General features: G+C 41.1%; 2 protein-coding genes across 5 annotated transcripts in view; both read left to right on the top strand.

Moving 5' to 3' along the window:
* LOC122544186 (immunoglobulin superfamily member 22-like) overlaps window positions 1-16,307 on the top strand; it is a 789,994-nt gene that overhangs the window by 136,995 nt on the left and 636,692 nt on the right. The window lies entirely within an intron of this gene.
* Window positions 9,449-16,307, top strand: part of LOC122544185 (urokinase plasminogen activator surface receptor-like) — a 17,707-nt gene continuing 10,848 nt past the window's right edge. For all 3 annotated transcript variants that reach the window (XM_043683237.1, XM_043683236.1, XM_043683235.1), the window contains exons 1-3: window positions 9,449-9,534; window positions 12,662-12,874; window positions 14,680-14,790. In XM_043683237.1, coding sequence (XP_043539172.1) covers window positions 12,808-12,874; window positions 14,680-14,790 — 178 coding nt within the window. In that variant the 5' untranslated portion in view covers window positions 9,449-9,534; window positions 12,662-12,807. The remainder of the gene's footprint in view (window positions 9,535-12,661; window positions 12,875-14,679; window positions 14,791-16,307) is intronic.

Genomic DNA, 16,307 nt, shown 5'->3' with positions numbered 1-16,307 from the left:
GCTGGGACGCTAAATGTCTTCAAGGCCGAGATTGATAGATTCTTGTTGTCTCGAGGAATTAAGGGCTACGGGGAGAACGCTGGTAAGTGGAGCTGAAATGCGCATCAGCCATGATTGAATGGCGGAGTGGACTTGATGGGCTGAATGGCCTTACTTCCACTCCTATGTCTTATGGTCTTATGGTCTTATTGATGGCAACAGATGAGGAGGTATGTAATTCAGAATGAGTATTGCCAGGAAAGGTGATAATATATGAAATTCATGGTGAGACAATGTAAAGTGATTTTGGAGAGTCTGGTGAAAAGTAGTGAAGTGGTAGTCGCAGTAATAGAGAAGCTCTCATGGCAGGAATGCAGTTTATTCTTGATAATGATTTGGCTGGATCACAGGTGGGAATGATGCCTACAGTAGTTCAAAAGCCAGTGGAAAATCAGGCAACTGAGGAGTCTCTGGAAGTATATCTTGGAATGTATGGTGAGTCACAGATTAAAACCGGAGGAGAAATCAAAGAATAAAGATAAGGAAGTTAATGTTCAATTATCAGAGACCATGTTTGATCAAATGTTGAGAAAAAGAAACAAGAGGAAGTGAAGGACAAAGTGGATATTTTTCTTTCAGAGAATTTAGCTGAATTAGAACAGAAAGATAATGAACTAAAGCTGCGTCGTTGCTCCATGAACTGAATTATTGAAGAAATGCAGAAAATTTCAGTGAGTAGTGGACTGTCAGAAGGTATTTGAGCCCTGAGAGCTGCGTAAACCACTGCCCCAGTGTTAGCCAAAACTAATTGTGCAAAGCCATTCAAGGTAGCCATTGATGCAGGTGATGTGGGTGTCACTGTTGTACTCTTGTAGGAAGATGACAAGAAGACAGAAAGACCTATTGGGTATTTTCCTAGAAAATTGAATAAACATCAACAGAAATATTCCTCAATTGAGAAGGAGACCTTGACTTAGTGTTGAAGTTGCAGCATTTCACCATTTATATTATCAGTAATATATCTGAGACAATTGTATATGATAAAGTTAATTGAAAAATTTAAGCACAAAAATTCCAGATGTTTAGATATAGCTTATTATTGCAGCCATTCAATAAGAAAATTATACACGGAGCAGGATGATAAAACATAACTGTGACGAAGGAAGATGGAGCTTTGAGTAGTGTTCAATGGCAGGGAAAGAAAAAAGACTGAAGTGGACTGTATCACTAAATGTTTGTGTGCTTAGAGTTTATGTAATGTACATGTATTGTAGTGTACTAACTGAGCTAGATGAAGGTTTTTTTGTAATATGGGCCAGAAACCCAGAATAATAACCTAGGGAGCTGGGTTCAAATACCACCTTGGCAGATGGTAGAATTTGAATTCAATAAAAAACATCTGGAATTAAGAGTTGACTGATGACCGTGACACCATTGTCAATTGTCATAAAAACCCATCTGGTTCACTAATGTCCCTTAGGGAAGGAAATCTGTCATCTGTATCTGGTCTGGAGCCACAGCAATGTGGTTGACTCTCAACTGCCCTCTAAGATGGCCTAGCAAGCCAATCAGTCATATCAACCGCTAGAAAATCACAACAAAGAAATGAAACCCGACGGACCATGTGAAATCGTAAAAGACAGCAGCAAAATCCTGGAATTCCCTCCCTACCGGCATTGTGGGTCAACCTACAGCAAGTGGACTGCAGTCATTCATGAAAGCAGCATACCACCAACTTCTCAAGGGCAAAGAGAGGTGGGCTATCAATGCTGGCCAGCCAGCATCACCCAAGTCCCATAAATTAATAAAAGGCATTGATGGTTTTCTTAAGGGGGGGGTTGATGATACTGTGGCTTTAAGAGGTTATTTTGCCCCTTTTTGTTTGAAGAGCGGTTTTAACACACAAGTATCAAAACCAATAAAGCAAACAGCTTGTGAGGACTTGTTTTTTTTATTATGTTGGAACAATACAAGCAAACTAAATGGGTATGTTCAAGCTCTCTCAGAATTAGGATTTTTAACTTACATTTTCAACAGCAGTTATATCTAGGTCTGTTGCTGAAGTACATCTCTTCTTGCTATATTCCCTGTCTGACTTTTCTCTTGATATTTCTTCCTCCTGGACTGTTGGAGTCGAATGTGAGACAATCTGTTTTCTGAATTTGTTATTTGCCAAGGGTGTATGAATGGAACATTACTCTATTTGAACAGTTACTGTTTAATCGCTAACTAATCTACTCTTCTGATAAGTTTTCCAATGGAGTTGCATTTCAACTTAGTGTGTGAAGAAAGTGTGTTTTGCGTAACATTAAGCAGTTTGACTAATCAAATTGTACCTGCAAAACAACACCTTACCTTTAATATAGGAAAACATTAGGGAAGAATCTACTTTCTTAATATATTTTAAGGGGGTTCAGTCTGGTATCATTAAGTATGGTAGTTATAATTTGTGTGTGAAGCTAGAGGATGTAGGTAGGGTTCTAAATGAATACTTTCAATTGGTATTCACTAGTTAGAGGGATAATGTGGGATAAAAACCAGGGAGAAGGTCTATAATACAATTAAAGAAATTAACATAGAGAGGAGGTTCTCACTGGCCCAAGAGGCTTATAAGTGGATTGCCAGGGGTCAGATGAAGTATTTCTCAGGCACTTCTCCAAATGAGGTGACAATGACATTGATTGAGTGCCAACTGTTCCAGTTCAGGGAATTGGTGCAGTCAGGGTGTGCATCACAAAGAGCAATGTTCATGCAGCCAATATATATACCCCATAAAGCATGGGGAAGATTGCAATCTGGAGGAAACCTTGCCTTTGGCACAAGGAAATAAGAGAAGGATAATTATCTTTGTATAAACTTCCACTGTCACCTCCTTTATGTGCAGTGAACTTTCCCTGAAATGGCTCTAAGGAATTTATAGCGTCTCCTGTGAAAACAGGTCAAAACTGTACACAGTACTCCATAAGATATAGAATCAGAGTGAGGCCATTCGTCCATCGAGATGTGGTCTCACCAATGTCATATACCACTGCAGCAAAACTAACCCCACTTCATATTGCAATTAAAAAGTCATTCTTTTTAAAGCATTTTTGCCTGGCTAATCACTTGCCAGACGTGTACGATGACATTTTGAGATTTACAAACCACAAATGGAAGGAACTCAGTTCACCCAAATTTTCAAAGAGCCAAAAAAATGTCCTATAATATGTGAAAAGGGATACTGTTGAAACGTGAGGCAACAATTGGAGAATGTCAAAGAAGCATACCTAGAAGATATTTGGGAATGTAGGGAAGGGAGAAGTGCAGCAGTTCAAGGATTGAAAGTATATGCAACACCCACATCACTTGCAACAATAGCCACCTTGAACACATTTGCATAATTGGGTTTTGCTCATATTGAGGCGGTGGATAACCCAGCTTTCAGGCTGTCAATGTCTCCTGACATTTCTCCACCCATTGAAATTTTCTGTGCAGTCCTATCATAGACTATGGCCTGGTGGAGATCTGTTTAAATATGTCCAAGCATTACTTACATTTGATGAGAAAGATGTAGAAGTCTTTTCCAATTTTATTTGAGAAAGTGGCTAAACACATGCAATGGCTGGTGACTATGTGAGTGGTGTTGATGCAAACAAAGTTGGTGGTTCCAGCTAGTGAGGTATTTACATCAAACTGCTTGATGTTACGCAAAACACACTTTCTTCACACACTAAGTTAAAATACAACAAAAGAGAAAATAAAGAGAATTGGCTGAAATGCAACTCCATCGGAAAATTTATCAGAAGAGTAGATTAGTTAGTGATTAAACAGTAACTGTTCAAATATAGTAATGTTCCATTCATACCACCTTGTTCAGTTCTGGGGACAATACATTATATAAAACATGGCAAGGCCTTGGTTCAGCAGAGATACACAAAAACAGTACCAGCAGAGAGCGATCATTTATATATTTTGGGAGACTAAAGATGTTATCATGAGATAGGAGAGAGTTAATCAAAGTGCTCAACATCATTAATACATTAAATAGAAAGGATCATGTCTTCACTCACTGGGATCAGCACATTGGATAGAAAGCCCTGCTTTTTCTAGATCTGTCACAAAAGTTATCAAGACTTTAAAAGAAATATGAAAAATTCCCAAATAATTGATTTTTAGACCCCAGCTGATAAAACATAGGGACTAGATTTTGGTTTCACCTCGAATCATTATGTGTTGCATGGGGCCGCTGTAAGAAGCAAGATCCAGAGTGAGGAATCGTTGGAGTGAGTGAAAACAGGAAGTAGCGCTTTGTGGTTTTTTTTTTCATAAGTTTAATGTCCCTTTTTCAGGGTTTGTTGCTTGTACAACTTTTTTTCTTCAGCTTCAACTGACCAGAGAGAAGGGAGGCTTAACTTCCCGACTGTATTTTCAAGGGTCTGCTGATTGGCAGAAAAAATCAAATTAGTGACACCACAGGAAACTGGTGCATTGATTCATCCGTGATTTGGGAAAAAAAATGTCAGCTTTTGGGAGAAAAGGATTAACAAGACTCAATAGGAATAAGTACAAGCCAGGACCAATGTAATGAAGCAAGGTAGTATAAGTAAGGTACAGTTAGTGTAAGGGAAGTTAATGACCTTGACCTTAGCATCATTGTTGTTTTCAAAAAGAGAGTTACTCAAGAGCATAACATGTCTCTGGTGTTGAAGGTGGTGCTATGGACCAGGCCAGAACCCTCAAAACATTTATACTTCTTTTAAGCAAATGTAAACTGGATATTCCAGGAGGAATGCCGCTGGTCAACCCACTTAGTTTTAAACAAAACAGAACTTATTTACACAATTACTGAATGAAAGACAAAGAACAGAAAACAGAATAACTTCTCCAAAAACCAAATAGATCATCCCAATTTAATGATGCTGATTCAAATATTTGCAACAATCCGCACAAACACCCCTTGGTAAAGGGAAAATCAAACACAGGGTCTTACAGGATAGAAGTCAGAGAAAGTACCAGCCTGGGCTTACTTCTTTGGGTGCAGCAGCATTTTTCAAACTACTGCTAAAAACCAAGCCAGAGAAAAGCTGAGCTGGGAGAATTGGCCACTTTCCTTTTATTGTACAAGTGTTCTTTCTTAAAACTCGAAAGCCTTCTGTCTGAGACAGTATTTGTTAGCTGTTATCAAATTGACCCTAAAACCCTTCAACTCTGGACCTTTTGGAGTCTGCATCATGTACGACCTCTCTGAAAAAAAAGCCAAGGACAGCATAACCTTGTTAAAGGAGCAGCTTCATCACAGTGGTGACAAACCACATTGTGGAGCTGGGGGTGAATTCACATAGTGGAACATCTGCAATGCTGAGCAAGTCTTGGGTAACAGGTTCGGTGAAGTGTTACAACTCGGCTATGCATTGAACAGGCAGACAGGACATGGATGACCACCAGGCAGTATTGGGTAAGACAGGTAGTGCAAGCCCCCCTTTGGCCATCCCCTTTTCTAACAGATAAATCATTCTCGATACTGTTGGGGGAGGTGACTATACAGGAGAAAGCTTCATGGCAGCTTGGGTGGGTCTATTGTACTAGAGGGGAGGAAAACAAACAGCAGGGCCAGATTTGGAGAAAAGTCATTTGCAAGTGGACTGGACGGATGTTTCTGTGGCCATAAAAAAAAGAGACTCCAGGATGATATGTTGACTCCTGGGTACCATGGTCAGGAATATTAATGAATGGCTGTAGGGGAGAACAAACAGACAGAGGTCATGACACATATTGGTATCAATGAAGTAGGGAGATAAAGGAATGAGGTCCTGAAAGCAGAATTCAGGGAGCTAGGAAGTAGATGAAAGATCAGGACTCAAAATGTCATCATCTCTGGATTACTTCTGGTGTCACGTGGAAGCAAGTATTGGAATAGGTTAGTCCTGATGGATGTGTGGCTGGAGAGATTGTGCGGGAGGGAGGTCTATAGATTGCTGGGACATGGAGACTGTTTTTGGTGTGCATGTGTGTATGTGCGTATGTGATGTGTGAGTGTGTATATGCGTGTGTGTGTATGTGATGTGCGTGTGAGAGAGAGTGAGAGTGTGTGTTGGATCCAGCAAGGAAAACTGAATTGCCGCAATTAGAAGAGACAACAAGTGAGTCATGAAGGTGGAAACATTTTTGGCTTGTTAGGGCACAAAGGAGTTAGAACAATTGGATGATTTATTTTAGTATAAGAGTCTGAGGAACAAGGCAGATGTGTTGAGGGCATGAATTAAAACATGGGCGTAGAGTGTCATTGATGTCAATGAGAAAGTATTTCATGCTAGCGTTTACTGTGGAGAACTTGGAGAAATAAACAGGGAAATCTTGAGAAGTGTTCATATTGCAGAGGAAGAGGTGCTGCAAATCTTAAAATGCATAAAAGTGGATGAATCCCCAGAACTGTATCCCAGACCTCTGTAGGAAGCTAGGGAACTGATTGCTGACCCCCTTGCTGAGATATTAATATCATCAAAAGCCATGGCTGAGGTGCAAGAAGACTGGAGGGTGGCTAATGTGGTGCCATTACTTTAAAATGTGATAAGGATAATCCAGGGAACTATAGGCTGTGAGCCTGATGTCAGAGGAAATTCCAAGGGATGGGATCTAAACATATTTGGAAAGCAAGGACTGATTAAGGATAGTCAACAGGGCTTTGTGCATGGGAAATCATGTCTCACTGACTTGATTTAGTATTTTAAACAATTGACACAGAAGATTGATTAAGGCAGAGCAGTAGACATCGTCTATATCGACTTCAGCAAGGCATTCGATAATGTTGGATTGGTTAACAAGGTTTGATTAGGGAGAGCTAGCCATTTGCATATAAGACTGGTTTGAAGGTAAGAGACAGGGGGTGGAGGTGGATTAGTTGCCTGTTACTGGCGAAGTGACACACGGTGATAGGTCCACTGCGTTTTCACACTGATAAAAATAACAGGGATTTGGATATAGGAAGAATGATTAGCAAGTTTGCAGATGACACCAAAATCGGTGGTGTCGTGGATGGTGAAAAATTTTATTTAAAGTATAATAGGTCCTTGATCAGGTGGTCTGATGGGCTTAAGTGTTGCAGTTGGAATAGCATGATTTGAATAAACATGAGTTGTTGCATTTTGGTGAGGCAAATCAGGTGGGACTGACACAGTTAATGAAAGGGTCCTGGCATGGATGACTGAACAAAGAGGCCTTGGGGCGCAGGTTCACAGTTCCTTGAAGGTGGAGTCACAGATGGACAGGTAGTTGAAGGTGTTTGATACACTTGCCTTGACTGGTCAGTGCATTGAGTATAGGAGGTGGGATATCATGTTGCAGCTGTACAGGACGTTGGTTAGGCTACATTTGGAATACTGCCTTCAATTCTGGTCTCCCTGCTAGAGAGAATATGTTGTTAAACTTCAAGTCACAAAAAAGCCTTACAAGAATTATGCCATGGTTAGAGGATTTGAGCGACAGATAGAGGCTGAATAGGCTGGGGCTATTTTCCTGGAGCTTCAGAGATTGAGGAGTCACCTGTAGAAATTTATAAAATCATGAGGGATGTAGACAGGTTGTATAGGCGAAGTCTTGTTCACAGGATAGAAGACCCCAAAACTAGGGGGCATAGGTTTAAGGTGAGAGGGTAAAGATGTATATAAGGGGCAAAGTTTCATGCAGTGGGTGGTGTGTATATGGAATGAGCTGCCAGAGAAGTGGTGGTGGCTGGTACAATTACAACATTTAAAAGTCATCTGGATGGGTACATGAATATGAATGGTTCAGAGGGAAATGGGTCAAATGCTGGCAAATGGGACTAAATTAACTAAGGATATCTGATCAGCATGGATGAGTTGGACCACAGGGTCTGTTTCCATTCTGTATATCTTTATGACTCTATGACTCCAATGAGAAATGATCAGTAACATCTTGATTATAATGTAAAACCGAACCATAAAACTTAAATTCTTTACTTGTTCAGACAACTTTGAGGTGGATTGTTTTATGAAATAATCTCAGGAATCTCAGGTTCAGGTTTAACAATCACTTGTTGAGCCTCTGCAGAGAGAATTCTGAGGTAGTACTCTGCTAACCAGTGAGAAACGCTGGATATTTATACCTATTGGAAGGTTACATGGACAGTACATTACCTTAATTCCAAAATGATCTGGTTCAGGCAAGTAACTTGTTTTTCATACCTTCCAGAGGTATTAGTATATCTGTAACCCCCAGTTTCACCACCTGCCGAGGTGAGACCCTACTTCTGTCCAAAGCCTGTGTTCATTCCCAGCAACCTTTTCCTCTCTAGATGTATCAATCTATTCTGGTTCCAGATGTATCAATCTATTCTGGTTCCAGATGTATCAATCTATTCTGGTTCTAGATGTATCAATCTATTCTGGTTCACAATCCATATGATTCAAACTGAATTCATGAAATTACCAAAATCATCCAATCATACAAAGCCTTACAATCCTGTGTTGAAGAATTGTTTCATTTGAACTGAAATGAAGAATTTTCAGACAAAGAGTGTACAAATTTTGAAACGCTTTGCAGAAAGCAGTTGCTGGTTTATCTTATTTGCTAACTTAATTCCAAAATGATAAACTTTTGGCAACAAAATTGTTAAGAAACATGGGGCAATAGTTGGTCATTGAAGTCAGGTCACTGATCAGTCGTCATTTTTTTTTAATAACAGAAAAAGCTCAAGGGTTTGAGTTGAATCCTTCTTTTCCAACGTTTCTATAAAAGGTAGAAACTTATCTCAGCCAATAGAGCAAACAGAGCAGTCGTACTGCTCAAGAAAAGTTTCTTCATAGAAAGCTTCAGAGACTGTGACTCATGAGGGAATATCAGGGCTTAGTTGATGAGGGGAATAAATGTCAGTGAAATACATATTAACCTTTTGGCAGTTACAGGTCAGAAATTAGCTTGATGCAAGCAACTGACACCAATCTGCAAAGACAACAGGAAATAGCAACAAATAATTTTTAAAAATGAAAGTAATTTGATATTTATCACCTGCACTCTGGATAATTCAGAATGAAAGCAGTCGACAATTTTTTGCCACACAAATAAAGAGTATTTGTTGCTCTCCAATTCAATTTTAATTTAATCCCTATCCTTCCTCTTCACTTTCTTCAGGTAACCATTGCACTTCTCGGGTTTTGTTTGTTAATGGTACGTTGGCCACTTGGGCGTTTTTCCTGGTGGTGGAAATATTGATTGAAATTTTTACACAATGGAGTCTTTTTTATGGAGTCAGTATACACACACACACACACACACTGACACAGGTAATAATGTGCATTACTACTGTACAGTGACAGTTTGGGGCTAAGAAAGAAAAAGAAACAAAATTTGTAATGACTGACAGAGTCATCTTGGCAAGGTATCAGGAAAGTAGGAGGGTTCTGGGTGTTGGAGGTGATTATCTATATTATATTTACATTGACTGATAGAAACAGTCTGTAGAGCTTTTAAAAGAGGTTTATTTCACTGACCTGCAAGAAGGAAACTGGAGATGAAACGTACTCTCTGGCATTTACATCGTTTGTGCTTTTATTAACGAAGGTGAGAGGTTTGTTTTTATTCAGTGTGTTGCTCATTACGTGTTACAGACTGACTTGTGTAACTATAATCTTCTAAAAATTAACCTTGAAATCTATACCTTCTCAACCTCTCAATTTAAACCACCAGCAGTCGTTTTTCTCTCTCTGCAATGAGAGAGTAGCCTTATGGTCCTGTAGAATTTCAGTGACTTTACTCTTACTTTTCAATTGCTAAAGCTCTTAACTTGGGAACTGTTCCTTCAGGCTGGGAAAGTGTGCATGCCACTGTGAAACCAAGTCATTACAGACAAGTGAATCTCACATTTATTTCGTTTTCTATGCCAGGGTTGGGGGGGGGAAAGAGGGGAAGGAGTGCGGTTGCTAGTCTATCATGAAAGAAAGGGTGTCCGGACAGAATTTCTGTTTAACTGCTCAGTCAAATTGTAACACACTTAATAGTGTTTCATTTGCACTCAGACCTTACTATGGGCTTGAATCCGGAACGTTATGACTCAAAGCAAAAGTGTTGTCAGAGAGCCATAGGATGTAACCAGTGTTGTTGTGTTTGGTACTGGGTTTAAGTCTCAAATTTTCACCATATTTGTTCACAATTTAGATGACACCACTAATCCAAATTTGCAAATTACACAAAGTGGTCAATATTGTAGCTGTATTAAAGGAAGCACTGAATTATGAAGAGATATTAGATTACTTACAGTGTGGAAATAGGCCCTTCGGCCCAACAAGTCCACACCGACCCACCACCCACCCATACATTTACCCCTTCACCTAACACTACAGGCAATTTAGCATGGCCAATTCACCTGACCTGCACATCTTTGGACTGTGGGAGGAAACCTACGCAGACAAGGGGAGAATGTGCTAACTCCACACAGTCAGTTGCCTGAGGCAGGGATTGAACCCAGGTCTGCTGGCAGTGTGAGGCAGCAGTGATAACCACCGTGTCGCTTAATATTGACAGATTAAGTGAACGAATATAACTGTGGCATATAGATAAGTCATCAATGTACAAAGTCAGCACTGCATAGGTAATTTTTACCATTTTCTGTCTGTCTGCTCGCACTCACAGGGAAACACTCACTCCATTTCTGTTTCTGCGCATGCATCTCACCAATCCACATGATCTATAACTCGCTGGTCAGCGTGCATGATGCCCATTCAAGGGGTTAAACATAACGCTTCCTCATACAAAGATCACCCTCGATGTACTCTGTGTTGCCTACTCATTCACTCAGGATACATCACCATCTCTCTTGGTTATGAACCAGCCAAATGGTTAAAATTTTCTTCAGGATCCGGGCTGGTAAGCCATTGTAGTTGCTGCTGGGTTGTGGGGTTGAGACAGCAAAGAGTCCCACTACAGTAGTTCTTCTAGAATGTGATGGTTGCATTCTTGTGCAACCTTGCATTAGAGAAATATCGCGCTTAAAGTATTAACAATGTCATTGTGCTACAGCCAACACACATTTTAAAGGTTTGCGCTTTAGAAACGGTGTCCCCAGTTCATCAATTGCGTTATAATGAATTCATGTGAACAAGACACGCATTATAGCAGAACGACCTGCAGATCTAAATGGAGCAGGTGAACCCATAGGCCGATCTCCAGGGGAGTTCGCACCCTGGAAAGTCCACCATCATCTGGTTTGGAATAGTTCAATTGCTTCACAATATTCAAATCTGAACCAATCAAAATAAATGTCTGGTTAAATGGTCACGAGTTCTACAGGAGGTGAAGACTGGCGTGGCCATATTAGTGATTGCAGAATCAGTCTTTACAAAGTGCCATTATTTAAGAAAGATGGTCAGATAAAGCCAAGGAGCTACAGATCAGTGAGCTTGACGTTAGTGGTGAGTAAGTTGTTGGAGGGGATTCTGAAGGGCAGGATTTATAGGTATTTGGAAAAGGAGGGTTGGATTAGGGATATTTAACATAGCTTTCTGCATGGGAAATCATGTCTCACTAACTAGATTGAACTTTTGGAAGAAGTGTCAAAGATGATTGAGGAAGGCAGAGTGATGGATGTTGTCTATATGGACTTCAGCAAGGCATTCAGCAAGGTTCTCCATGTTGGATTGGTTGGCAAGGTTCTATCACTGGGGAGAGCCATTTGGATAAAAACATTGGTTCGAAGGTAGGAGACAGAGGGTGGTGGTGGTGGGCTGTTTTTTGGATTGGAGGTATATGACTAGCGATGTGATGAAAGGATTGGTGCTGGGTCCACTGCTTTTTATCATTAATATACATTATATGCATTTGAATATCGGAGGAATGGTTAGTAAGCTTGCAGAGAACACCAACAGTTATCTCAGAGTACAACAGGACCTCAATCAGTCGGGTTAATGGGCCAAGGAGTGGCAGCTGGAGTTTGATTTGGATTTGGTATTGGATGTTGCATTTTGGTAAGGAGAATCAGGGCAGGATTTACAGTTAATACTGGGTTACTGCCAAACGAAGAGACCTTAGAGTGCAGGTTCACAGTTCCTTGAAAGTGGGTTACATGTAGACAGGGGAGTGAAGAAGGCATTTGGTACACTTCCCTTTATTCATCAGTGCAATGAGTATAAGAATTGGGATGTCCTGTTGCAGCTGTATAGGACATTGGTTAGGGCACTTTTGGAATATAGCGTTCAACTCTGGCCTCCTGCTAGAGGAAAGGTGTTGTTTAATTTGAAAGAAATTACAAGTATGTTGTTGGGGTTGGAGTGTTTGAGCTGAATAGGCTGGGGCCATTTTGCCTGGATTGTTGGAGTTTTAGGGGTGATGTTTATAAGATCATGAGGAGCACAGATAGGGTGAATAATCAAGATCTTTTTCTCAGGGCAGGGTAATTCAAAATTAGAGGGCTCAGTACAGATTCGAACTGGGAATGCTCAATCACTAATCCTAGTGTTGACCTTCACTGGGGATCCTCACCCACTGATCCTCACTGGGGATCTTCACCCACTGATCCTCACTGGGGATCTTCACCCACTGATCCCAGTGTTGACCCTCACTGGGGATTCTCACTCACTGATCCTCACTCATGGATCTCAGTGCAAGAGGATGAAGTTGGTGTGGAATTGAGAGAAAGTTTTTCGGGGAGATATGAGCCATGAACACCCATCATATTAATTTTCTATTTCAGCAGAATTGAAACCGCTTTCACTGTAACTCAAGAACAGAAGAAATTCTAGATGTGCCTCCTCAACCTCATGTATATAATTATTGAGTGTCAGACACCAGCTACACAGCCCTGAAGAGAAGGGGTTTGACTCACTGATCTACACAAGGAACATGGACGATCAAAGCAAGATGAAGTTCCTCTTCAGTATTCTCAACGTTTTTGTTCTAGTTACTGGAGGTGAGATGTTTCTTCAATATTTCACTTGTTCATCTCTTTCAGGCTGATCATGTCAATGGAGATATTAGTGAGGAGCACTGTCATAGCAATACAGTTAGTGATGTCAGCAGTGTGGATTCAATTCCCACACTGGCTGAGGTTACATGAAGGACTCTCCTTTTCAACCTTTGCCCTCTCCTGAGGTGTGGGGAGCCACCAGCAGTCAACTCTTTCTCTTGAATGAGAGAGCAGTCCTATCATCTGACTTCATTCCAGACACAGGTGGTGAATTTTTTAACACATTCTTTGGAGATGATGACATACCTAACCCTCATGACTCTTGACAAGGTGATACTGGGTATTTTTCACAGAATCCCGACAGTGTGGAAATAGGTCATTTGGCCCAACAAGTCCACACTGACCCTCCGAAAAGCATCCCACCTAGACCCACCTCCCTACTTTTTTGTCTAACTCTAGATTTCCCATGGCTAACACACCTAATCTACACATCCCTGAACACTCTGGGCAGTTTAGTATGGTCAGTCCATGTAATCTGTACATCTTTGGACTGTAGCAGGAAACCCATGCAGACACGGGGAGAACATATAAACTCCACACAGGGAGTTGTCTGAGGGTGGAATTGAACCCAGCTCCCTGGCGCAGTGAGACAGAACTGCTAACCAATGAACCAATGTGCCATGGCCATATTGCAGTCTGTGTGGTGTGGATGCAACCACAGCGCTGCTAGGAAGGGAATGCCAGGATTTTGACCCAGCAGCAGTGAAGGAAAGGCAATGTGAAGCATGGTTTAGAGAGTAACAAATTGGTGTTCCCACATATCTGTTGCTCTGGTCCTTTCCGTGATGGGGATCATTAGGAAGGTGCTGAATAAAGAGCCTTGGTGAGTTGCTGCAGTGTACCTTGTGGATGGTTCACAGAACAGTCACTGTGTATTCATTGTGGAGGGAGTGAATGGTGAATGTTTGCGGATGCGGTGCCGATCAAGTGGATGGTGTCAAGCCTCTTGTGTGTTGTTGGAGCTGCACCCCTTCAGGCAAATGGGGCGTATTCAATCGCACTTCTTAATCATGCCTTGTCGATGGTGGACAGGCTTTGGTGAGTCAGGAGGCGAGTTACTCGCACCAGGATCCCCAGCCTCTGACCTGCTCTTGCAGCCACTGAACTTATACAGCTCACCCAGTTCAGTTTCCAGTCAATGGCAAACAGCACCATGAATCTGAAAATGTTCCAAATCTCAGCTCTAGCTCAGTGGGTAACACTCTCATTTCTGAAGTCACAAAGTCCCAGCTCAATGTTCAACTTCCAGAGAACTGAACAGATAAAAACCAGGTTGACAGTACTGAGGGAATAATGCTCCCAAGTATCCTTACTCCGAGAAAGTAACTAAGTCCCCAACTGAACTCTGAAATTAATGTGCACAACCAAGTCCCCAACTGAACTCTGAAATTAATGTGCACAACCACACAATAATTATTTGAGAATGAAGTGAGTTCTCCATGCTAGCCTGGAGCAATATTTATCTCCAATTAATAATCAAAACCTGCCTTCAGACAGAGCATGGATGGGTTGGATGGTGTACCACACAGCCAATCATTTATCTCATTGCTATATCTTGCTGTGCATCAACTGGCTGCCATGTTTCTCTGAGCTATGGAGGGGAGTGAACTTCTGACCTATGTTTGGAAGTGATCTGAAAGGTCCTTGACACTCCAAAGGCGCTTGTTCCTTAGTCCCACACATGAGTTCCGTTCCATGTGATTCCAACTCTGACCGATCATTTTCTCTTTGCTTGCATCTTTTCACAGCCTCCACTCTGACCTGTTACACTTGTCTTAATCCAACCGGAAACTGTACAAGGCAGATCACATGCCGTCCAGGCCTGCAATGCACAACCTTCTTAGACACAGTAAGAATCGGTGAGCGTGCATCTGAATAATTAAAATTTCTAAGTCCGCAACATGTATAATTTGTAAATTAGAAGTCTATAATATAACATAAGACTCCAATGAAATACTGTCATATTTTTGTCTTTAAGTCTTTCCAAGAATGTAAGAGGATTGTGGTCAGTGTACATGACAGTCTCCGACACATTTATCATCACATAAACATTAAAATGTTGTAAAGCCAGAATCAAACTCAATAATTCTTTGTCGATGTTAAAAGTATTTTCTCTGGTTGGTGTTGAGTTTCTTTGAAAAGTAGCCAATATGCCGCTCAATTCCACCATCATCCTCTGCAGCAGTATAGCTCCAACTCCTATATTGGCAGCATAGTTTGCAACTTTGAAGGATTTAAAAACATTTGATATAGCTAAAACTGGTGTGGTGGTTAATACTGCTTTTAAATTCTCAAATGCCTCCGTCCAAAGTTTTGTGTTCTTCTTTAGTAAATCTGTTTGTGGCATGACCTCGCTGCTGAAGTTTGGAGCAAACTTCCGCTAGAATCCACTTAGTCCCAAAAATCAAAGCACATCTTTCTGAGGACAGTCGTGGAAATTCCTCGAAGGCCTTTGGCTTCGCATTCCTTGGGATCAACCTTCCATGACCAATGTTACGTCCCAAGAATGTCACCTCTGCCTTCCTGAATTCTGTTTTCTTTAGGTTTATTCCGAGTTTTCCTTCTCATAATCGTTCAAAAAGCTCTGCCAACTGTATCATGTGATCTTTCCAAGCCTACCTAAAGATCACTACGTCATCCAGATAAACTGCACAATTTATTAATCTGGCCACAACTCCCTTCATGAGTGTTTAGAATGTGGCTTGTGTGTCTTCATTTCAAAGATATAGCCCATCTGAAGTTTCAAACGCAGAAACTTCTGTCGCTTTCTCGGATAAAGGTATCTGCCCATAACCATGCCGTAAGTCCAACTTAGTGATGTAAGTGGCTTGTCCAAGTTTCTCGATACAGTCCTCCAATCTTGGTATTGAATTGAAGTCTGATTTTCTTACACCATTGACCTTCCGATAGTTCACATAAAATCATTGAGTCCTGTCAGGTTTGAGAATGATTAACACGATCGGCGAACTCCACTCACTCTGACTTAGTTCAATTATGTCTTTGTTGAGCATCATATTCAATTCCTTCTGGAACTACGTGGCTTTGATAGGATTAATAGGGGTGTTATTTTATCAGAGCAGCATTCCCTATTTCCACCACATGCGTAATGGTATGAGGCCTCCCCATCTTATTCCTTCCTATGTCCTCCTACCACTGCAACAAGCCTTTCAATTCAGTTCTTGGTCACGAGACATAGAACATAGAACATAGAACATAGAAGAATACAGCGCAGTACAGGCCCTTGGGCCCTCGATGTTGCGCCGATCCAAGCCCACCTAAACTACACTAACCCACTATCCTCCATATACCTATCCAAATGCCTCTTAAATGTTGCAATTGTACCAGCCTCCACCATTTCCTCTGGCAGCTCATTCCA

This window comes from Chiloscyllium plagiosum, chromosome 47, assembly GCF_004010195.1.
Source record: "Chiloscyllium plagiosum isolate BGI_BamShark_2017 chromosome 47, ASM401019v2, whole genome shotgun sequence".
In the NCBI taxonomy this organism is placed as follows: domain Eukaryota; kingdom Metazoa; phylum Chordata; class Chondrichthyes; order Orectolobiformes; family Hemiscylliidae; genus Chiloscyllium; species Chiloscyllium plagiosum.
Note: the sequence above shows the minus strand (reverse complement) of the source record. Positions and strands in the feature narration are given on the sequence as shown.